This window comes from Equus przewalskii, chromosome 4 (genome assembly GCF_037783145.1).
Source record: "Equus przewalskii isolate Varuska chromosome 4, EquPr2, whole genome shotgun sequence".
In the NCBI taxonomy this organism is placed as follows: Eukaryota; Metazoa; Chordata; class Mammalia; order Perissodactyla; family Equidae; genus Equus; species Equus przewalskii.
The window spans coordinates 60,760,313-60,784,569 of NC_091834.1; the positions used below are offsets into that span (position 1 = coordinate 60,760,313).

Genomic DNA, 24,257 nt, shown 5'->3' on the forward strand with positions numbered 1-24,257 from the left:
CCCCGGCAGACAAGCGAACCGAGGACGCAAAAGCAAACTGAAGCGGACAATCGTCTTAAAGGCATGAGCGCTTTTTACCAATAAGTGCCCCGGCGCCATTGCGTTAACATGCCCTGACACCCCCCCACCCCCAAGACCCGCCCCGGGTGTGGCTTGGGGGGAAGTTGTGTCAAGTCCTGCGGCCCACGTAGACCAGAGCTACAGCCCGTGCGTTTGCCCTTAAGGGGAGGGCAGTCCCCCGGACACGAGTCGGATCGCCGACCCGGTGGACGTGGGGGCAGAGCCGGGTCAAGGGCAGCGGGCCCCTCCAGGCAGCCATGTTCGCGCGAGCCCGCCCGCGCGGCAGGTGCGTTACCTCCCGCGAAGGTGCCAGGCCCGCTCCACCACCCGCGCTGCGCCGGAGTGGCCCGAGGGGTGGCGGGGGTGCAGGGCGCACAAGGGACACACCCCAGCGGGCCAGCAACTGGGATATCAGGAAACCGCAATACTGGAAAAGGGGAACTGCAGCATAGCCTGAGGGGTTTTGAGAGTTAAAGGGAGGTGGGGAGAAGGATGGGGTGTGGAGAGCAGAGACAGGTTCCAACCAGGCTGCAGTGCCCGCGCCCCGGGATGGGGCGTCCCTCTCCTGCGCCCCCGCAGCCTACTAGCCCAAGTCACCCAACCCTGGGCCAGGGCCACCTCTCCCCTGACCCCCAGGGAGCCCAGCCCGCCCAAGTTTGCACCCGCGGGATTCGACCCGGGGTAGCGGTACCCGCGGGTTGGGAGGGACAGCTGCAGGCGACGAGGCACGGGGACGGCGATGGCGGATCGGGATGAAACCCGCGCGGGGAAGCAGCTGCAGACGCCCTGCGTTCCCGGTCGTGCCAGCCGGGGCTCACCTGCGGGGTGGCGGGCTCCTGGCTCGGCTCTGCGGTGCTGATCCTGCGGCCGCCGAGGGTGCGCCGAGGGTGCGGGCGTTGCTGCGGCCGCTATTACTGCGGCGACATCGGGGGCTGCAACTGCAGTGGCAGAGGCGGCCGTCCGGCGCTTCCCCCTCCCCAGACTCCTGGCGCTCGGGCCCGCCGCCCTCCGCTAACAGCTGGCCCGGCTCACGTGACCGCCGGGCCCACCCCCGCCTCTCCCCACCCGGGGTCCCCGGGCCGAGCCGCACCCGCCGCGTCTGGGCTGCCGGGGCCGCAGCGCCGCGCTCGGCCTGGTAGGGGAGGGCGCCTGGGAGCAGGAGGAGGGACCAGGAGGCGAATCTCGCTGCAGAAATTGGCTCCTCTTTGCTCGATTTCTATTTGTCGGTCACGGCCGGGGTCGCGGCTCTCTCAAAACGGAGAACTCGGGCTTTAAGGAGTCAGGCCCCACTTGCTCTGGGCGCATCTCCCGGACTCCGCCATTTGGTTGCTACGTGCGGGCCTCCGTGCCTAAGCAAAATTTCTCCGCGGAGAAACGTGTCTTGTACTTTGTTGACTCACATGTCCAAGCCGACTCCTTGGTTTTAAAGGTGCCGTCGTGCGCCATGTTGATAAGCCTATGCCAAAAACTTGGACACTGAAGCCCCAAGAGGTTAAGTAGCTTGCCCAAGGTCACACAACAAGTAGCAAAGCGAAGATTTCATACCTGGGTTAATAAGGTGACAGGTGTGTTGATGCTGGTGTCAAGGTCATTGGTCAGGACATGACCATTAGTCATGTCTTTTTTATAAATCAAAAAGAAAAGACCATCTCAAAGGGTATGAATGGACAGTTCACAGCAAAACGAATGCAATACCACTCAGGCTCATGAAAAAATATTCAAGCTCACTTAAATGCAAATTAAATATACAAAGTAGCATTTTCCACCTGTCAGATTAGCAAAAATCAAAAAGTTTTGTATCCAACATGGAGGACGCTTTGGCAGTATCTCCCAAAATAACAAATACCTATTTAGTCTTTGACCCAAGGATTCCACTTCTGGAATTTATCCTACAGATACACTGACACGTGTGAAATGATATGAGTACAAGGTCATCCATTGCTATACTATTTGTGCTAGCAAAATGGGAAGCAAATAGCCATGAGCCGAGGACTGTTCAAACAAATCACAGCACATCAATATAATGGAATGCCATCCAGCTGTAACAAAGAGATCTATCTCTATGTACTGATATGAAGGATTTGCATCCTACGCTAAATGCGCTAAATGGGGGAACCACGTGCAGAACACTGGGTAAATGTGTTGTTTGTGGGAAGAAAATAAAATGCCTGTACTCATATTTGCCAATGCATAGAATATATCTTGGGAGAATATATAAGAAATTGTACTAGTAGATGCCACCAGGGAGGAGAATAGGTGACTGAATGCAGGGGAAGGAAGGAGACTTTTTCCTCATGTCTTTTGAATATTATCCCTGTGCTTGTCGTTTGCCACATGAGTGATGGATAGTGGGAGAGGGCTGAGGGAATCAGTGCAGATACTGTCCAATAGAGCAGTGGTCATATAGATTCTTGGAGCAATAAGGGGCCTCACTGTGCATTTAATCCAACGAAGGAAACTGTCCTTTTACTTTCAACTTTTCTCCGTCTTTACATTGTAGTGGCTTTTTTGCTTTTTTAGACAGAATATAATTGGATCTTGCTTTTCATTCAGTCAGACACTCTTTGCCTTTTAATTGGAATGTTTAGATCAGTGGCTCTTAAAAAGGGGCAATTTTTCCCCAAGGGGACATTTGGCAATGTCTGGAGACATTTTTGGTTTCTCGGTGACAGAGGTGGGGGAGGTCTCTACTGGCATCTAGTGCATAGAGGCCAAGGATGCTATTAAACATCCTACAATGCAAAGTACAGCCCCCACAACCAAGAATTATCTGGCCCTAAATGTCAATAGCACTGAGGTTGAGAAACTCCGGTTTAGACCATCTGTATTTAATGTAATTATCAATATGATGGGTTTTATTTTTTTATTTATTTTTTATTGAGTTAATGATAGGTTACAATCTTGTGAAACTTCAGTTGTACATTAATGTTTGTCAGTCGTGTTGTAGGTGCACCACTTCACCCTTTGTGCCCACCCCCCACCCCACCTTTCCCCTGGTATCCACTAAACTGTTCTCTTAGTCCACATTTTTAAATTCCTCATATGAGTGGAGTCATACAGAGATTATCCTCCTCTAGCTGGCTTATTTCACTTAACATAATTCCCTCAAGGTCCATCAATATGATGGGTTTTAAATGTAATGTCTTGCTACTTCTATTTGTTCTATCTGTTCTTTGTTTTTTCTCTTTTTTTGCTCTTGCCTTCTTTTGAAGAATTGAGTATTTTTTAAATATACTATTTTATTCTCACTATTGATGTATTAGTCAGACTGCTTGTTTTATTTTTTGATTATTCTAAGACTTACAATATGTATGCATTTTAAATTTATCACTGTCTCCCTTCAAATAATATAATTTCAGGTATAAGGCAAAACGCTTTCAACAGTATACTTCTATTCCCCTCCTTCTCTTTCCTACTATTGCTGTCATTTGTTGTAGGTGCAGATTTGATGGTAATGAACTCCCTCAGGTTTTGTCTGAAAAAGTTATTACTTCACTTTCATTTTTGAAACATTTTTGTTGGAACATAATTTTTGGTTGAGTTTCTTTTGGCACTTTAAAGGTACCATTCTATTGTCATAAGACGTTGTCACAAGACTTGCAAAGCTTCTGAAGGAAAGTCTGTGTTTGATTATCTTTCTTCCTCTGTACATAATATTTTTTTTCCTATGGCTGCTTTTAAGAGTTTTCTCTTTTAACATGGGTTTTGAGCAATATGATTATGATGTACCTTGGTCTGTTTATTTTCGTTTGTTTGTTTATTCCATTGGGGCTCATTGAGCTTCTTGGATTTATAATTTTCATCAAATTAAGAAAAATTGGGGCCATTATTTCTTCAAATATTTTACCCATTGTACCCTGCCTCTCCCAAATTCAAGGACTCCAATTAGACATGTATTAGACTACTTGGTATTGTCCCACAGGTCACTGAGGTTCTGTTCTTTCCCCTATACATGCACAGTCTTTTTTCTCTCTGTGCTTCACTTTAAATAATTTCCCTTGGTATTTCTTCAAGTTTACTTATCTTTTCTTCTATAGTCTCTAATCTACTGTTATCTAATCTACTGTTAGTACTATCAGTGAAATTTTTATATCAAATATCTTATTTTTCATCTCTTGAATTTCTATTTGGTTACTTTTATGTCATCCATTTCTCTCATATATGTTTTCCTTTAAATCTCTGATCATATTTATATTTTAATAGCTGTTTTAAAGTCCTTATATGCTAATTCCATCATTTCTGTCAATTTTTGGTCTCTTTGTGTTGATTTCTTAATCTCCTAATTTTTTGTCTTTTGATTTTTCATTGCATGCCAGACTGTGTGAATTTTATGTTGTTGAGTGATGGATTTTTCTGTATTCCTTTAAAGGTGGTTGGACTTTGTTCTGGCAGTTACTTAACAATCAGCCTGACTCATTTGAGGTTTGTTTATAAACTGTTTAGGAAAATTCTAGGGTAGCTTTAACTCAATGGCTGTTTTAGCCCTTCTTCTAAGGTATGACTCACCTATGGGATCTGATGAACGTTCCATGTAATCAATAAGGTGGTTCTGGCTGGTAGGAACTTGAACAGTTCCCAGGTTTGTGTGAGCTCTGGGAATTTTGGGGGGCACAGCTCCCCAATAGTTGTTCTTTCCTGAGGAGTTGTTCTTTGCCCAACCTTGTGCAGATTCACCCTATGCATGCACAGATCGGCATTCAGTCAGTGACTCAAGGGAATCTTTATGCAAATTTCTGAAGTTCTCCCCCGTGTAGTTTTCTCTTCTCTGGAGCTCTGCCCCACAAATTCTAGGTGCTGTGACCTCCCTGAGTTCTGATCTCTGTTTCCTCAACCCCACAAGATAACTGGGCTCTATTTCGTCTCTCTTTTCTTAGCTGTGTATGCTTCAGGAATTGCCTCTAAGCAGAAAGCTGGGATAATTGTGGTCTCATCTTACTTGTTTCCTTTTTCTTAAGAATCACAATCCAAAAGCTGTTTCATATATTTTGCCCAGTTTTCTAGTGGTCCACAAGAGGATAGCAAGTCCCATAGCAAGTTTTCCTTCATGGGCAGATGTGGAAGGCTGAGAACACTAATCTTAATGCCTCTACGGAACCAAATGTCCTGATACAGAATCATCTAGACTCATTATTTCAAGAACTACAAATGCATAGTTTACTTACAGAACTTCTTCACTATACTAATTTAACAAGAAACATTTATTGAACACCTGCACCAGGAACTGCATTATTGCTACAAAGATGAAAAAGGCATATCATAGCTCCACCTCTCAAGAAGTCAGAAGCAAGCAAGGAAAATTAATTAAGCATAGAAGTAATATGTGCACATATTATATGCTGCAATCAGGGTAACCTAAGAGTTATACAGAGATAAATACATTGATCTAGCATTTTGTGAAATATAACAAGTTTAAGGAGGATCATAAATGAGGGCTACCCAAACCTATTTTTAAAAATATATTGATGACAATTTTGCCTCTTCTTCTGACTAGTGTTATTGTCTAAAGAAGCCCATTCAGTGATTTTGAGGAGCCAAAGTACATGTGCAATCAAGAAACGCTTTTTTTTTTTTTATTAATGTTATGATAGATTACAACCTTGTGAGATTTCAGTTGTACATTTTTGCTAGTCATGTTGTGGGTACACCACTTCAAGAAACGCTTTTAACACATTGCATACAGAGGTGTTTTCCACTAGTGCTTCTTTTAGTGCACAATTGTAGCAGGAGGAAAAAGATCTGTCACTGGGCAAATCTCACGGGGATGAACGACAGACAATATTATGTGAATGAGACTCTCATATATGGGTAAGAAAGCCTGTGTAATTGCCTTGTATGTAATCTTAGGAGAACCAAAGAAAGGAGCTGACAGAAAAGCTACGGAAAAATGAGAAAGAAAAGCACTAGTTAAGATGAGCCAGCCACCTGCCTTAATCCTATGACAACCATGTTTAGAAGGTTAATTTTCTGAATTTGGTTACCATAGAAACAAACCTTTAGAATGCATTTAAATCAATTTACAGAATTAACTGCCCATATTGAGTATAGGCAACGTAGAGAGATTGAAGTATTAAAATCTATTTTTGAATTATTTTTAGAATGTAAATGATCCATCAAGCCCTTTGGATACGGGATTTAGACAACCATAAATCGTATTTTGGCAAAAGGTGTAAAATCCTATTTATTATAATTAGGTAATGGGTTTGGAAGTTCAGTTATTCAAATGTGTCATTTCAATGAATGGTTCCTATTTAATTTTAAATAAGATAACAGTTCATGAATGTTCCAGACCTGGTTTTAAAAACAAATTATTACGTATGCTTCACATTCACGGCTGCCCCTCCAGGAGTCGTTCATGGTTTAGCCCACTGTACAGAGAGTTCAAAGGGAACTGCTGAGACTTCGTCTTGTGGTCAAAGAGCAGAGTAGACAATTCGATGATCAGACTTAGGAGTTCAACCTAATCTTTTCTTGCTGATCTATTTCCCTAGTTTATATGCGCAGGAAAGGTTCACCTCATGCTATGTACATTTTTAAAACATGGTTTGTTTTTAATATTCTAGTGATGCTTGAGGCCACCTTTTAATAGACGAAAGCTTATCCAGAATTGTAAAACTGAGCCTCTGCGATTTTAATACCACTGCTCACTTGAAATAATGTATGACTTTAAACAAAAGTTACTATTAGTTATTCTCCAGTAGCTCTTCAGAGAACTAAAGAAAGTTTGTCTAAATTGTGTAGGAATTTGGGTTCAGTTAAAGGAAGGCGTCCTTCATGGTACAAGTTATTAAACAATGATTCTACCTATTGAGAGAATGTATGAAATTTCTGACTCCAGAGAAAGAGTATTTTGAGTGCTCTTCTATTTTCCACGAAAGACCAGAAAACTGGCATTATTTTGTTTCCTGTTGGATTAATTACCTGACTTTCAGAGAATTGGGAATAATCTAGATATATGGAGATATTTTAGTTTTTAAATTCCTGATTATTCTTTACTCTCCTTTCCATTGACTTTCTACCCTTAATCATAAACCAAGTCCTAGGTTTTTACTATTCTTATGATATCTCTTATATCATTGCTTCTGGCTCTTACATGTGCAAAGGATTTGATTTTTCACATACATAGAGTAATTTATTCTTTAGAGCTGGAATCTGTGTCTAGTTCACTTTGAATTTCAAAAAGCACCTATCATATTTTTTGAAACAAAAATTAAAAGCAGAAATTATTTTACTGTCATATGAATTTTTCAGATAATCTATTTTTATTTACCCTGAGTATAAAGAAAAGATTAGATTTTAAGAATTATTAGAAAATTTCTAGACTAGGCAAGTAATGAGAGAAAGTAGATTGGTAGTTGCTTGGGGAGTTGGGGACAAGTGGGGGGTGCTGCTAATGACTATGGGGGTTTCCTTTTGGGATAATAAAAATGTTATAAAATTGATTGTGGTGATGGTTGCATAACTGTGAAAATACTAAAATTGATTGAACTGTAAAAAAAATCACTGTACTTATATTAATTTTATTAAAAAAATAAAATACCCTACCTCAAAAAGAGAAATATTAGAAAAGCATTGAACATTGCCCAGATGAAAGGAAATAGATGAATGATGAACAGTTGATAGTTTTGAAGAATTATCACCATACCAGTAAAATGTTAGAAAAAAAAATCTACAGAGCAGAATTCATTTACTGTTGTCTTTTTTTTTTTTTTAAAGATTGGCACCTGAGCTAACAACTATTGCCAATCTTTTTTTTTTTCCTTCTCCCCATAGCCCCCCAGTACATAGTTGTATACTCTAGTTGTGAGTTCCTCTGGTTGTGCTATGTGGGACGCTGCCTCAGCGTGGCCTGATGAGCAGTGCCATGTTCACGCCCAGGATCCAAACTGGCGAAACCCTGAGCCGCCGAAGCGGAGTGTGTGAACTTAACCACTCGGCCTGGGGCCGCCCCTACTGTTCCGTCTAAATGTAAGAATGAAGTAACTTTAGGAGGTTGCTTCATTTTCTTTAAAGACTATGATACAAAACAGAAAACCTTGAATACTGCTGCATGTCACATGAAGAAAAATATATGACATTCTGTAAAAGATTACATACCTTACAAAATTTAGCCAAAATAACACAAGAAAAAACTTAAGTGAATAGTGTCAAGGAACCATTGGTATGAAGACAGCAGCAGAGAACAATTACACTGTGGGAAAATTTGGCAATCCAAATGGCCATTTTATTGCCAGATTCTTTTTAAATTCTTCCCTATTTTCCTGCAAGTAAAATGCTGTCTCTTATTTTAAGGCAAATCTTCTGTATTTGTACTACTCTTCTTGGTTATTCTACACAAGTATAATTACCCATTTAATTAAATTTAGCTTCTAACTTAAGAACCACTTTAAAAAAATCTAGAATGTCTCAAACAGCATGTATTCTGCACAAAATAGCTGCACAAGAATTCCAGGAGATATGATCATGATGGAAAAGAACCATCAATATACGGTTGAATGTCATAACGTCCTAGTCTCCTAACCGGAGGTAAAAATTAGATTCAGAGTTATATCAACATAAAATGCATTCTGGCAAAGTCCAACAAATGAATGAGAAAATGCTGTAAGAAATTGGAACTAAGCCCCAAAGGGTCTTCCCATCTTTACTTCATTCTTCATAACAATGAACTGTCCCTCAATACCTCAATTTGCATTGTGCATGAAATTGTTTTTACTGCAACTGTTTACCAGAGAGGAAATTATCTTGATCCTACTACAGTGTGGCATTTTAAATTAATGAAATGACTTGTAGATTCCCAGAAATGCTCCAGTGGGATATAATTTAGCTGTTACTAGCTACCAAGGGGACACCTTTCACTTCACTCTGGATTTTTAGAATAAAACCTCAGCAAACATCTCATGTCATTTGTTTTTAGATCATAAAACAAAATTGATGCTATTCTAGCTCGCAAGCACTTAGATTGGCTTCGTAAATTATGGGCTGACTCATTTTCACTCAAGTCATCCATTTTATGTCAGAGGCTTTATTAGCAGTATAGGAACACAAAGAACTGGTAAACAAAAGAATCCACAGACCGTGCTACGTGTTGCAGACCTCTGGAATCTTCCAACTGTTTTTATTCTTTTCCTTAACAATAATCTAAGTATATCAAAATAAGCCACTTGACCCCTTTGGTAAAGTCTCAAGCTGAAAAGGAAAAAAAGATTATTTTTGGTTCTACATGGAGAACCACTAGGAAATTTTACCTAAATTATAAGTGAAACACAGAAATGTGGGCAAAGGACAGAATGACAGACTCCAAATGGACAAAAGGGAAGTTTAACTGCACAGTAAAGATAACTTTTCAGAGAGAAGAAATCATGTACTAGAGAGAGCATTTCAATGGCTTCTCAGTACAAAACTATATATATTTACGCATACACACACAGACATACATACATACACATACACAGGCACATATCTATGTATATTTTTAAGAGAATAATTTTATTTCCTCCTAAATCTCTTGGCTGTATAGTCTTCAAACGGGGTGGGATGTAGATAATTCTGAAAAAATAATATAAAAGAGTAATTTTGAGAAATTCTGGGGCTCTTTTCTCTCTTCTGGTAGGGAAGATGTTCACAAAAACATATTTCCTGACCATCTAACTTTTGTTATAAGGTCAGAGTCATAAAAAAATTTCTAACCCTGGGGAAAATGGTATCTCCACACAATTTATCATTTTGATGGTATATTCATTTTTAGGCAGAATTAGTTGCCCCAATCTCCACTGCTTTCCAGAATGCAAAAAAGAATATTCATAGAAGAGAAAAATTTAGGAGATTGTATATTCAAGGGAATAGAATTAGTGAAGTGCTCTCTGAAATTACGGTTCTTGGACCACCTGCATCAGTATCATCTAGCAAGCGGGTTACAATGCAGATTCATGGCCCCAACCCAAGAATTCATCAGAATCTCTAGGGAAAAGGTTCAGGAATCTGGACTTTTAACGCATGTCCCATGTGATTCTGGTGTACACTAAATTTGCATCACTGCTACATTTCCGTAACCTTTAGGAACCAAAGTATGCCTCTCACTATATTTGAGGACTGAGTTATGAAACCAATGTGTCCTAAAGTCTCTTTCTGCTGTCAGCTTGGAGCAAGGAGCTGGAGGCAGCAGAGGCAAAGCTGAAAGCAGAGGCAAGATAATATTTTAAGGAGAGAAAAGAATTTACCTTCAAATAAAGACTCCAAAGTCATATGTAAGAATGTGTGGATTTCACCATACCAAAGGGAATATTCAAATCCTACTAAAAGACTGCTACAGAGGCTGGCCCGGTGGTGTAGTGGTTAAGTTAATGTGCTCCATTTTGGTAGCCTGGGGTTGGCGGGTCCAGGCAGGTGGACCTACATACTGCTCATCAAGCCATGCTGTGGCAGTGTCCTACATACAAAAAACAGAGGAAGATTGGCACAGATGTGAGCTCAGTGACAATCTTCCTTAAGCAAAAAGAGGAAGACTGGCACAGATGTTTAGCTCAGTGACAATCTTCCTCACCAAAAAAAAAAAAAAAAAAGACTGCTACAGATATAAACAGAGAGGAGTACTATAATTGTAATGCTTTCAAATGGGCATATAAATTTATAATCATGTTGGACATTTCAGTGGGAGAGATAGAATGCTGATATCTAACTAGTAATATAGATGTCAGCAATACCCTATATCATGAATAAGAGAAGTGCAAATTCATTCCCACAAGATGAGATCACCCATCTGAATTAGAAATGATTGTTTCTTGTTACTTTTATGAAACCCAGCATTTCACTTAATTACATAAGGTATTTTATAGCACAAATTTACTTAGTAGGCATTAATCATCATAATGTCCACCTGTGACACACAATAAAATCCCAAACCAAAACAATAGCGGTAACTACCACCAAAACAACACAAAAACAAAACACATATGCTTTCTCCAGTACCAAAAATTCACTATTAACTCTTTCCTTCAATGCTCAAGGTTTAATGCTGATTTCAAAACAATTTAAATCAAACCACAGCTTTCCTTACAAATATATCTAAACTGAGTGGATAATCAGAGGCACATTCAAAGTGTCACTATACCCCTCTCCTCCCAGTACCTGTCCGTCTTCCTCACTTCGTTTTGACATAAGACCTAGATTAACAGTTAAGAAAATCAATAAAGCTGCTAAGGAAATTGGTACTTGAAGAATTTTTCACAACCCATTATTTCCCAAATATTGGAAACAAATTCTTTATTTTAAAAGAATACCACAACATAGTCATATAAATTTATTTATTTTTATTTTTTATTTTTTGGTGAGGAAAGTTGGCCCTGAGCTAACATCTATTGCCAATCTTCATCTTTTTTCATGTGGGATGCTGCCACAGCACAGCTTGATGAGTGGTGTGTAGGTTGGCGCCCGAGATCTGAACCTGTGAACCCCAGGCAACCCAAACGGAGTGCAAACTTAACCATGACACCACCGGGCAGGCCCAATATAAGTTTAAATATGACACATCTAGCAGTATTAAGGAGTCAAATTATATACAAGTGAGGTCACAGTTCATGTCTGATTATTCCCACGAATGGAAAGGTACATAGGTGCAGCTAAACCAAAAAGGCAGGTAACTTAAAAACAAGCCTATTTATATGTTCTCATTTCATACTTGTGTCTAAATATTTATATGGAAACTGATACAAATTCACACAAGGTAAAGATATATGTTGCGTGAATAATCAAAATTCTTTTTACTTTTTTTGCTCTACCCTGGATAGCATCATCAGTAATGCTTACACAAAGTAGCACCATACGACAAGCTACTTTCTTTCCCCCACAATACAGCATCAAGCTTTCTGTACTGCAGTTTTTAACTCCTCCTGGTTGAGGAAAACAGCAGTGACAACTTAGAAGTTTTCCAGGTACAGCAGATTTTGTCAGAGAAAGGTGTTACATATGTTCTTCCCAAGAACTTTACATTTTAGTTAGGAAAATATCAAGATATAACTGGTGAATATAGTCTATACATGATGTAATAATTGTTCATAATTTTTTTAAAAAGCAAAAAACTTAGAGGTAAACAGGAATGAAAGGACTAAGACACACCTGGAACCTCTCAGCGCACAGAGTTTTTCAGGCCATTCAGTGCTAACCCCAAGATTATTCAATGAAACTAGAGCCATTCCTGGATCATGGAGAGAATTCTAAAGTACCAGAAACAGCCAGTAAAGCATCTTCAAAGGATAAGGACCCAAAGACAAAAAACAGAGTCGACTGCTAGGACAGCAAACTGAAGAGAGAAGTAGGCCCAATGAATTCAAAGAAAATTTTCACTTTTTCAGTAGTAGAGGGCAGTAGAAAGACACTGAGCTGAGGAACTGAAATCTGGTTCTACACGTTAGTTGCTAACCTTGGGCACAACAATCAATCTCTTTGAATGACAATTTCCTCATCTACAAAATAGGTACATTAAGATCCACCAGCTTTTTTCAGAGGCTTCAGAGCAATGAGAATCAAAGACTATGATGTACTTGAGATCACTTTGTAAACTATAAAGGACTATTCTTAGTAAATGGAGATTGAGACATTTTTTTCTAAAGTATAAAAGGCTAAAAGCCAATTTAAGATAAAAACTATAAAATCATCAGTTTTTTGACCCAGGATAGACAACAGTAGCTGCTGTGGGTCTGCATCATTTTTTGATGAGACAGAAATGGGAACCTTTTGATTAGCGTAATAATTTCTCTTGTATACAATGTTATTGCAGTATAATACACTAGTTATAGACTTTATCCATTAAAGAACTAGGAAGGAAATCTGTTAGCCTTAAAAAGTAAACATTGATTAAATACAACTGTCTACCTCCTCTACCGGTGGTCTAGTGGTTTAGATTCAGTGCTCTCAGCTCTCACTACCTCAGCCTGGGTTCATTTCCCAGTCAGGGAACCAGCCCACCCATCTGTCAGCTGTCATACTGTGGCGACTGCATGTTGCTGTGCTGCTGAAAGCTATGCCACCAGTATTTCCCCCCCAGCAGGGTCACCCATGGTGGACAGGTTTCAGCAGAGCTTCCAGACTAAGACAGACTAGGAAGAAGAACTTGGCCACCCACTTCTGGAAAAACTGGCCATGAAAACTCTATGAAGAGCAGTGGAGCACCGTCTGATCCAGCGCCAGAAGATGAGAGGATGACAGAGAAAGACCAGGCAGGGTTCTGCTCTGCTGTACACAGGGTCGCTAGGAATCACAATCAACTGACCACACTAACAAGAACAAAAACCTCCTCTACAATATTTTGACACATTTTATTATGAACAAACAAACATATAAATAAATTGTCCTATTTACCATGATAGGTCATTAGCTACTAGGAACCAAACCTTATGTAGCTTAAGTCCTAGGCAGAATGTTTCGATGTATACATATTTATAAGTTATTAACTCTGTTACTCACTTCAGCATTGCACATCTCCTCAGTAAAGCAGTAACTGTTAACAAGTAGAGTCCAACAACCATTTTTCTCTTTTCCTCAAGCAGAGTCTCAAAGGTAGTTACAGACATACTGTTTCATTATAACATGAAAATAGTAAGCCTCCAGCTATTGCAAGAGGCTTTTCAAATGTCAGTATCTAACTTAGAGAAAATAGAGGGAAGCAGAAATAGAGGGTGCTGATTTGTGCTATAACCTGGTCTCATGTTATGGCATGCTCCCCGTTGCCATATTTAAAATTACAAATAAGCAGGTAAAACACAAGGCTTCATATGTGAAAGTGGAAAATGGTCCGAAAGTCTTCTATTCAAAGACAAATTAATTTTTTCTTCCCAATAACTCACCAGAAAGAAACGGATACTTAGACGCCCTAGGGGTTCTTCAAATAATGTTCAGAAAAATATATAAAAATAAAAAACAAAGCAAGAACAGAACACTGTTAAAAAATAAGATTCTCTTTAAAGATGGTTGCCTCTCTTTAAGGATGGATGCTATATAAAGCAGGCAGACGTATCTCTATAACTCATCATGTTTATATGTAAATTCTCTGGCAGATATAAATCCATCTTTGTCTTCATCTTCTTTATCAAAAATATCCTCCACCAAAACATCATGATGACTTTCATTCACCACTGCACCATGCTTTTCAAACTCCTTCTTTAAATACACTTTGACCTACAAAATAACGGATCTCATTAATAATTCCAATTCATAAGATACCCACATCAAGCCAATCAATATCACCGACTGGACTGGTAGTTCCTTTAATTATATATAACAACTACTAAACAACTACTTTATGATATATTTCTAATGATAGTAAAAAAATTATACAGAATTTTTTCCCTTAAAAACTGTTGCTATCCTGCTGCAGTAGAGGCACAGAATATTGCTTAGAGGCAAAGATAAGCTTATATCATCTGAAAAACATCCAGTCAAAGTATACTACCTGTTCTTCATTCGAGTCTAAATAAAGTCAAGCATCTGAAAGACTGCTGTCTTTCAATCCACTCAATTATCCAGATCTTATTTGCTAAAAAGGACCAAAATCCCAGATACTTCTCTTAAAATCAGATTCAATGATGGCACTTTTTTATTTACGTAAGTGTCTGGGAATAGTGCATGCTGTGGACACAGCTATGATCATGCTACATGACCTTCTGATCTCAGAAATTAAAGCAAAATCCAGCCTGATGAGTGCTTAGAATAAAATTTCTCATTTTCATTCAGATATCTAAAGATATAAACAAAATACTGCTCCCAATTACCCACTAGATTCACTATAATACAATTCAACCTGTTTTCATTTTTAATCATATCCCTATTATTCCTTCTGTTAGATCAGCAATTTCAAAGCCTCTCTTATCTCCCTGCCACCAACATGCAAAGATATGGAGTATATTTATAAGATTACGGTGACTTAATGGAGTTGGGGGAGGGGCGGGGGGGAGAAGAAAAGGATGATGAAGCTCTGGATTAATGCAGAATGTATCTCCAGGATATACTGTGTGAATCAAGAAAGATGACAAATACTATGTATAGTACGCTACTTTTTGTGTAAGAAAGGGAGAAAGACTTCTTAGTAAATATCTTTTTAAATTGGATTGATTTTTTGAACCATGTGAATGTGTTGTATATTCAAGATTCTTTTTTTTTTTTGCTGAGGAAGACTTATCGCATACCAATCTTCCTCTTTTTTTTTAACGTGAGCCGCCACAACAGCAAGGCCACTGACAGACAAGTGGCATAGGTCTGTACCTGGGAACCAAACCAGAGCACCCAAGCAGAGCATGCTGAACTTAACCACTAGGCCACAGGGGCTGGCCTTCAAGATTCTTTTTAATGAAAGGGAATTAAAATTTATCTTGGATAGAGAAAAGTCCTATGACTGGTAACACTATGAGGTGTTACAAATTTAGCAGCTGTGGATCACGACCCCATGATTCATAACAACTTAGCTTATTCAAGCCTTAATCACTTCCTGGCCATTAAAATGAAACTGATTGAAGCATAAAAAGGAACTTGGTTTGTGACCAGCCAAGCAGAATGGAGAGTAGGGGTAGACAAAAAACATGGAGATAAATATCTACCTTCACTGCTTCCCCACAGCAGCCAGACTAAGACAGGCATGTGTAGCAATGGCTGTGAAAGCCTAAATAAATTATAGGCAGACTTCTTTCTGTCTTCTTAAACACCAGGACTTTGAGGGGCTGGGAAAGGTCTCATGATGTGGAAAATGGAGACTAGAGTCTCCTTTCTCTAGGTGCTAACCTGAACAGAACTGAGCACGTGAGGTGCTTGTTGCTAGTTGCTAGGAAATCACCACAAAATGCATTTAGCAGCCAGTCTACAGTTTCAAACAGAAACTGTCCACTGGAGATATTCCTCAGGACAGATCTGTTTCTTAAACAGTGACTCCAAAATGAGAGTCGTCTTGGCAAAATGGATCTTTGAAATGGATCCTACCCTCAGGGCAAGGGCAAGACACGTGAACCTTAAGCACTGGGAGAAGGAAAAACAGCGGAAGAATACCTGGTGCTTTGTAAGTCTCAATACATTTCTCTCCAAAACAACAATTTCCTATGAAAAGGTCAATTTTCAAAGCATTGGTAGTTTAAGAAAACTTATAAATCACGTTTTATCCAAATAAAAATAAATTTTCTTTAAAAATATATTTCTAAACAAGTGAGCTGAAAGAAAGAAAGAAAGAAAGAGGTGTAGGAGGAAGGAAAGGTCACCTCATCTTTAGAGAGCTTCCAGTCATCATTAAGATCCATTTCTTGGAAGGATTCATGGGATCTTGGTCCATTTCGAATCTCCAGGAGATCGATATTGAATATCAGCGTACTCTCTGGGGGAATTTTACCTGACATGAGGAAAGAGGGGGGTTAAGTTTTATTAAAAAGATTTCAAAGTTTTGATGATAGAAAATTTATGGTACTGGACAACATATATTTTTTTTAATTGAATTAAATGAAGAGCCATCCTAAGACTGTCACATATGACAGAAATTACTTATATTTTAGTCAAACAAACAGAATAAAGAAGGAATAATCCAAACTAATAGATCAAAAGCAGTCTGATTTTGGGTTTTCAATTAAAAATTGTTTTATACACACATACATACAGATGTGCCTAAGGGCCTGGGTATTAAATTTCAAATATAATTAAGATATTACAAATTATATGTCAAGAATGACTTAAAGGGCTTTAGATGACTTAGAGTTAATTATAGTACAAGTGACTTACTAACTTTGGGGTCAGAAAGTCCTGACTTCAAAATATATAATAGTACTGCCATTTCTACCATCTGGAGGCAGTATACTACTGAGTGAGCTCTGACGTCATACTATCTGGGACTGCAGCGTACTGTTGCCTGTCTCTTAGTCTCAGTTTTCTTATGCGTAAAATGCAGATGACAATACTGCCCACCTCAAGAGTCTGTTGGGAGGATGAAGGAAGATAAATCCATGCAAAATACTTGGCGCTCTGCTTGAAAAATAGTAAGCTCTCAATACACGTTACTAACATAGAATTCTCTTACAGGCTTTACAAACAATACAGGAAGCGTCAACAATTTCAGAAAGTTATGTTCAAGAAGTTTCACGACAAGGGAGAAACTAAAACAAATTTCTGAGAAGGGAGATAAAAATCTTTAAGTGAAAAGAACTTTGTTAAAGTCCCAGGGATTTAAAAAAGAAACCTTTGGGGGAAGTATGAACAATTTTTTTCAACTTGTTTTCTTATAACTATATTTAACATACAGGTCTAGGTAAACATTAAAAATATTTCTTAGTCCCCCCATCCCACATATTTCCATGAAAGAGCATTTGTAAGCACTAATGAGAACAAAACTTACACTGTGTGCCGAAGCTTACCATTCCAGATCTAGACAGAGAAGGGGCATGCACTAGGTCGTCCGTAAAACTCGTGTCTTTCCAAAGGAGGCATGCAAACATGGGACTAAAGGACTACAAAATCAGTGTTAAATTCATGTTAGTAGAATTAGTTTCACAGTGCTCAGTTTAAAGGAAATGAGTCCAATTTAGATCTCTACTTGTTATAAAGTAAAACTGAGTTAAATATAGTACGGAGAAAGAATAACGGATTAATACTATGTATATAAATATTAAACGTGAGACAATAAAAACACAAGAAGGTGAAAGAATACATTCGAACAGCAGAGAAACATTTCCTAGATACTTGATTTTCTTCTCTAAAGAGGATTATTATTAAAATAAGAGTTGGATTTGGTTAGTAAATCCTATTCAGTGCATAGGATTTATATAGCAAGTTTCATTTTAGAATATATAATTCTACACATGTGGCACCTATTTTCTCCTCGGGAAATTAGGGCTAGGAGTCCCACTTTGTAAATGGTTAAGCTTGGACCTAAGGATGCTGCAAAGACTATATTCCTACCATATCAGAGTGGTTCTATGTCTGGTTCTGATGACTACTTAAAATTTTTTTCTCTTCATTATGTAGGCAATATACGCCCATTGTACAGAATTTGGAAGAAACACAACCAGAAATAAAAATAATCCCCAGCTCCATAGTTCATTGTTAACATTCTTATTTATTTCCTTGTGATTCACTTTTTATGTATACATACTTTTCCCCCATACTTACTATCATAGTATATATACTACAGCTTTATTTTCTACTTTTACATATAAATTATGTCACACATATTTTGGATATAATTTTTAAAATCTTTGAAATGCCATTTTTTAAAATAACTGGGCTACATGTTATTTAGCTAAACCCTTCTCACTATACACTCAAGTTGGTTCCAGTACTTTTGCTATTAGAAACAATGCAGTAATGGACATCCCTGTTCACAAATATTTCTCCTAATATTTGATTACTCCCTCAGGTTAGATTATAATAAAGGAGTTATAGGACATACGCATATCCCGTACATGAAACATCTTCTGGCCTCTTGTAAATAGCCCTTTGGAAAGCTGCATGGACTTCCACCCCAACAACAGGTCTATGTGCCTGCCCTGGAACAGATTAGCACAAAAGCTCCCTAGACCAGCTAGCCCCTTTGCCTCTATTTTATTAAACTTATTTCTTGTCACTCCATTATTTTTTTAAACAAATTGTCAAAAATTTTATAAAACAAGAGTGAGAAGAACCTCCAATAAAAGCTTTGTTGTAGGAAACTGTAGTTGCAAGTCACACACAGCCCACATCTGAAACTGCATTTAATGCCTTACTAATTTACATTTCAAATGGTCAACTCATCAAAACACATGTGTAGAGTAATCTTTCTTTTTGCATTGTCAGAATAAATTGGTGAGTTTCAGTTGGAGAGGATGAAAAAGTTCTAGAGATGGATACTAGTAACGCTTGGACAACAATGTGAATGTACTTAATGCCACTGAACTGTATCCTTACAAATGGTTAAAATGGTAAACATTACGTTATGTATATTGTACCACACACACACAAACCCCATCATATTCGTGAATAATGCAAATAAGAGTTGAAGGTTACAGAACCTTTTTTCATTGTTAGCTCAGTTGACCATTTAGATATTATGGCTTTAATTGGCCATTTCAAATGATAATCAAGACATAATTATATTTCCCAAAGAAATACAAGTCTGTTTACTTCTGTGAAAAAAAAAGACCAAACATAGTAGTTACACTAACTTCTGTCTCCTAATCCAGAGAAGAACTCTAGTGCTAAGATAACAATGTAGAATTATTACCTTTTCCTTCTTTTCCATAGCCCAGGGCAGGAGGAATGATGAGCTTTCTCTTCTCTCCTACACACATTCCCTGCAAACCCTGGTCCCAACCTTTGAGAGCCTCCAGGATGCCCAGGGTAAACCAAATGGGCTGACCATTGTTATGTTTGTGACTACAATAGAAAGAAAACACATTAGAACTCTTGAGTAACTTTATTTTTTTTATTTATTGCTGTGATGCATTTTTTCTACCCATAAGTGGTTAAATTTGGAAATGAATGAAAACAGCTACACATACACACACGAACACAAAGCCAAACCAACTTTATAATAATTCAATTCATTGCCCATATTTCTTGATGCAAATTTCACATAGTTGATTTAGCTAGAGGAGGGTAGAGGGCATAATAATAAAAACAAATAACTTTTTGAGCATTTACTGCATACCACGTATTTCCCTAAATGCTTTGCCTTTTAACTCTAACAATGATCATATGAGGCAGGAACCATTATTTCCCCATTGTACAGATAAGGAAACTGAGGTTAAGTGTGCCAGTAGTTGACCTAACTCCAAAGTTCAAGGTCTTAACTACAAAGTGATGCTGTCCCAGTAAGGCTACTGGGGTCCAGAAGAGGGAGAAAACAATGGAAAAATGAGTGAGTTTGGGAAGGAGGATGAGAGACTAAGGAGAATTTACTGCCAGCATACACGAGTCCATACCCATGTGGACACTGGAGAGTCAGGCGCACAGCATCTTATAGCCTGCATACAAACTTTCCTGATGTACAGCCTGCTGATGCCTGTGACAAGTGGAAAAGGCTGCTCTTCAATCCTGAATTCCCACTCAGACCCCAGCCCAGTTCTCTCCACAGGGATCGACCGTGGAGCTCTGCAGGCAAGCCTGGAGGAGTGGCCCCTCAAGGACTGAGGAAGAAGAGAACCGTCAAGATATCCTGGCTCATGAGCTGAAGAGAGGCCAGCCTAAGAAAAACAACCTGCTGAGCTACTAGGAGGATGGAGGGCTGAGCAGTCCACTCAGCTCCCTTTCAGCGCAATAAGGAAAATGATCTATTCAAGGACGTCTTGTAGGTGAGAACGAGAAGTCATTCCACTAGGTTTCATGGGTACCATGGTTACTAAACCTAGGTAAAGGCAATTACCTCCTCTTTTCCTCCCATGATCAGAGTAACAAAATAACACCAGTAGAAAATTTGGGAAGGCTAAGAAAGAACAAAGAAGGAAGAAACAACCTACCACCCAGCATTGACTACAGTTTTGGCACATTTCGCATCACAGCTAAAGGATTTAAGCTATTTACCACAAAGGCTATGGTTCTAGCAACTGACCATTTGATGGTCCATTTCTAAACACTCAGGGTTAGCAGTTGCTGACCATTTACATGGAGGCCGCAGAACAATAGTCCCCTCATCAGGTACTAGAACTTTAGCAGCAAACTGCTAAATAAAACCTCAGGGCTACTACTGAAGTCCGCAGAGGTTTTTGGTTCTGAGACCTGAAAGGAATCAGGCTGGGTCTACAAGTGGTCAGACTGAAATTGGAAATTGAAAATGCAAGTCATAATATCGTTTAATGTCCACTGTGGCACTGGTCTTGTCGATAAGAAGATAGGGCTGTTGAGAATCCTATGGCAAGCCACGTCTTGGAACTTTTTGCAAGGGCTAACAGAGTTCAGAGAAGGGTGCCATTCACTTCTCCAAAACCTCAAGCCAGACCAGGTGTGGATGCCCAGTAAAGGCAGCTTACCAGAAAACAAAGTCTAGGATGGACTGCAAAGCTTCACGGCTTTAGTTCACGCCATTCTCTCTACCTGGCATGTCCTCCCTCCTCCGTTCTCCACCTGGAACCCTCCACTCATCTTTCAAGGCCCATCTCAGTTATGATCTCTGGGAAGTCTTTCTCTTTCCCCACCTCTCAGAGTATAATTAATTCCAGACTCCATTATGTTTTGTGAGCACTTTGAACATTCTTTACTCTACAGCATGAGTTATTTACTTGCCTTCCTCCCCTCTGTAGATGGTGTCCTGCTAGAAAACAAGAACCCACTCCTAGTCATCTTTACATCCCCAAGGCCTGACTTGTAGCCACTTAATAAGGGTTTGATAGATGATAGATAAATGAACAGTCAAGGATGGAGAGAAGCCAAAATTTTTGAATCTCCCTAGTGTCAAGCATAGGGCCTAACATAAAGGAAATGCTCAATAAATACTTTTGGAATGGAATGAAGAGAACCAATGCCTAAGTGGCATTTCACTTATAAAGCTTTTCCATGTTGCAATTTCTTTGTTTACAGAACAGAAATAATGATAGCGTAACCACCTGAAAATCCTTCACTGTAGGTATTGAATCAATGTTCCATAACCATACCCACACCCATCACTGAGGTCTTTGAATTTCTAGAAAGAAACAAATGATGAAACAAATCATGGTCCTGTGCCTTGACCAAAATATCATCTGTCAGATAAATAGACCAGATAAATAGACCAATGAAATAACATTAGTATCTCCTACAATATGTAAATAAATGATTATGTATACTGCTCAGGAAGTTGCTGTGAAAGTTCTAAGTAAATTTCACCTACACCAAATTAAAAATGGAATTGAGTATTTTCCCTCAGGAACAGAGTTTGAGAAATGAAAATTCCTTTAAGTTTTTTCTACTTATTGCCTAATTATACATCTACATATTTCTGCAGTATTTCAAAGATTTTAGTTCTAGCTTTTATAATAAAAAATCAACCGCTTTATCATGACCACATGTCTCCAATAAGACCTTCAAAGGCCTCGTTACATAAGATTGCCTTTAAACAATTTCCTTTCCCCAAAGAAGGAAATAAGATATTTCAGTTTTTTAAAAGAGGCAAAACCTGGTCAAACCAGGAAAAACCTGGCTCGTTTCCTGGCCGAGACTTAGCATAGGTGGGTGGGTTCTTTTATTACCTGTGGAATATAATTACTTACGTGGAGTGAAATAAGGAGCCGTCCTTTTCTAAGTAGCCTTCATAGTGGACTAACATCAAATCGCCCCCCTTGGTCTTGCGATGGCAGATGAACGGCTTCTGGAGAACTTCAATCTTCACCTCGGGTTCAGGGATAAGAGCCCCACTCAAACAAGGGATCAACAGCGTCAGGGCCGCGTTCCACAAGAAAAGCCTCATCTTGCTGGAGCAGGAAAGAAGTTCCTACTAAAACAGAGAAAGGGTCCCCGACCTCATAGAGTTAAGAATGTAGTTGAAGGCTTGAGCACAACGGTCTCTGGCAAGTTCATGACTCCCCCTTCCTAGCAGACGTGGCACATTTACTACCGACAACTTTCCCACGCACTACGAACTCGCCTCTAAAGAGTTAAGCCCAAACCCAGCCTGACTGGCTCTGACACGCGACTGCCTGAGAAGGACGGCCTCCCATTGGCTTTCGGTGCTGTCCGTCAGGCGCCTCTCAAGCCAATCACGCTGCAACAATATAATTCACAGCCCGACCCAGCGGGGCAGTGGCCCCGCGGCGAACCACCCGGAATGGTCCTAGAGCGCCGCGGGTTAAAGAATTCCACACCCTCGGACTTGGGCAGAGGGGTGGGGCAAGTGGCTAACCGGAAACTCTTCCGGGCGATTTACATCTGTGAAGTACAGCGGCTGAGCGTGGCGGGGCCTGGGGAAACCGTAGAGGTTTCAGGAAAGACTCGCTTACTCTTGTCGTTGGTGAGAGGCCTCCTAGGATTCCACAATCTTAGACTCCAGCTATTGCTTATTATTTAATTTACAGAATAAACGATAAAGACTTAGTGTTTTAGAGGTCACAAAGCGCGTTCCTGTGCGTGAACCTCGCTATAAGGCAGATTCTTTTATCCCATTTAAAAGATAAGTATATTTAGGCTAGGAGAGGTTGTGTCCTGCTGAGGGTTGTTCCACCTCAAAGTTGAGTTCCGCCTTCAAACCAGGTCTTCTGATTTATTCTACAACACCTATCACTTAGGTGACGTTAGAGGGTCAATTACAGCTTCTATCGAGGATAAGGACGTGCAGACCTCCGCTTTAAAGAAGAAACAGTAAACACGGTTACGAGTCACACAGGCTCATCTTAGTTTAAAATTTTTGCTTTTACATTTTTCACCTAATTTCAAAAGCAATACATGTTCATTGTAGTGGATTTGGAAGAAACTGGAAAGCACTCAAGTAGGGTCTCCATTTAAAATACAGGAGCCGAATTAATTGGCATTTCAGATAAACAACAAATGCATTGTTTTGTATTTTTATTTGCTAAATCTGGCAACCTTACACTAGAGAAAAAGAAAGAAAAAAGATTGCCTACAAGGCCACCATCCACAAATAATCATCTTAACATTTTGGAGCTTGCTTCTGTGACATATGCATAAAATAATGTGGATCACAGTGTACACTTTGTTTCATAACCTGCTCCTTCCACTTAATCTATAGCTTACATTTTCCCTGGTCAAATATGTTTAGCACAGTACTTTCTTACACTTTAATATGCATAGGAATCCTCTGGGGATCTTCTTAAAGTGCAGATTTCAATTCAGGAGGTGCGGGCTTGGGGCGACATTCTGCAATTCCGGCAAGCTCCTAGGTGATGCCAGTGCTGCATGGACCACACTTCCAGTAGCGAGGCGTTAGCGTTTAGACATCTCTTTACACTGGCTACACAGTATTCTATCATGAAATTTCCATCATCTCCTTAAGCCCTAGGTGATGGGCACCTCAAGTGGGATCATTTAGACAGCCTTGAAATAAGAACTGGACCCTGCGGACCAGAACCCAAGGGGCACCCTAAGGGGTCACGTCAACCCACAATAATCGGGAGGGGGGACCCGACCCATCTACGGCACCATTAACAGTCAGGACTGTTTCCCACACTTGTCCCAGAGGTCTCCCTTCTCACCCACTGCCTACTCCCAAACCCGCCACCCAGGACTCAATTTCTCCGCAGACCCCTCAGGCTCCATCAGCTCCGCCGCCGCCGGCGCTACGA

The 24,257-nt window shown here is 39.7% G+C and overlaps 2 protein-coding genes across 3 annotated transcripts in view; both read right to left on the bottom strand.

Annotated features, from left to right (window-relative positions):
• Positions 1-1,426, bottom strand: part of SCRN1 (secernin 1) — a 61,598-nt gene extending 60,172 nt beyond the window's left edge. Inside the window, exon 1 of one of the 2 annotated variants that reach the window (XM_008522955.2) lies at positions 879-1,426. The gene's annotated coding sequence lies outside the window, so the exon portion shown is untranslated. The remainder of the gene's footprint in view (positions 1-878) is intronic. The other variant, XM_070616127.1, reaches the window with a different exon arrangement.
• Positions 1,427-13,348: 11,922 nt separating this feature from the next.
• FKBP14 (FKBP prolyl isomerase 14) lies at positions 13,349-24,238 on the bottom strand. Its single transcript, XM_008522954.2, has 4 exons — positions 22,233-24,238; positions 19,274-19,425; positions 16,290-16,417; positions 13,349-14,226 (listed from the first exon to the last, which is right to left on the bottom strand). The coding sequence occupies exons 1-4, from the start codon at positions 22,427-22,429 to the stop codon at positions 14,068-14,070; spliced, it is 636 nt and encodes a 211-aa protein (XP_008521176.1). The 5' UTR covers positions 22,430-24,238; the 3' UTR covers positions 13,349-14,067.
• Between the last annotated feature and the right edge of the window lie 19 nt (positions 24,239-24,257).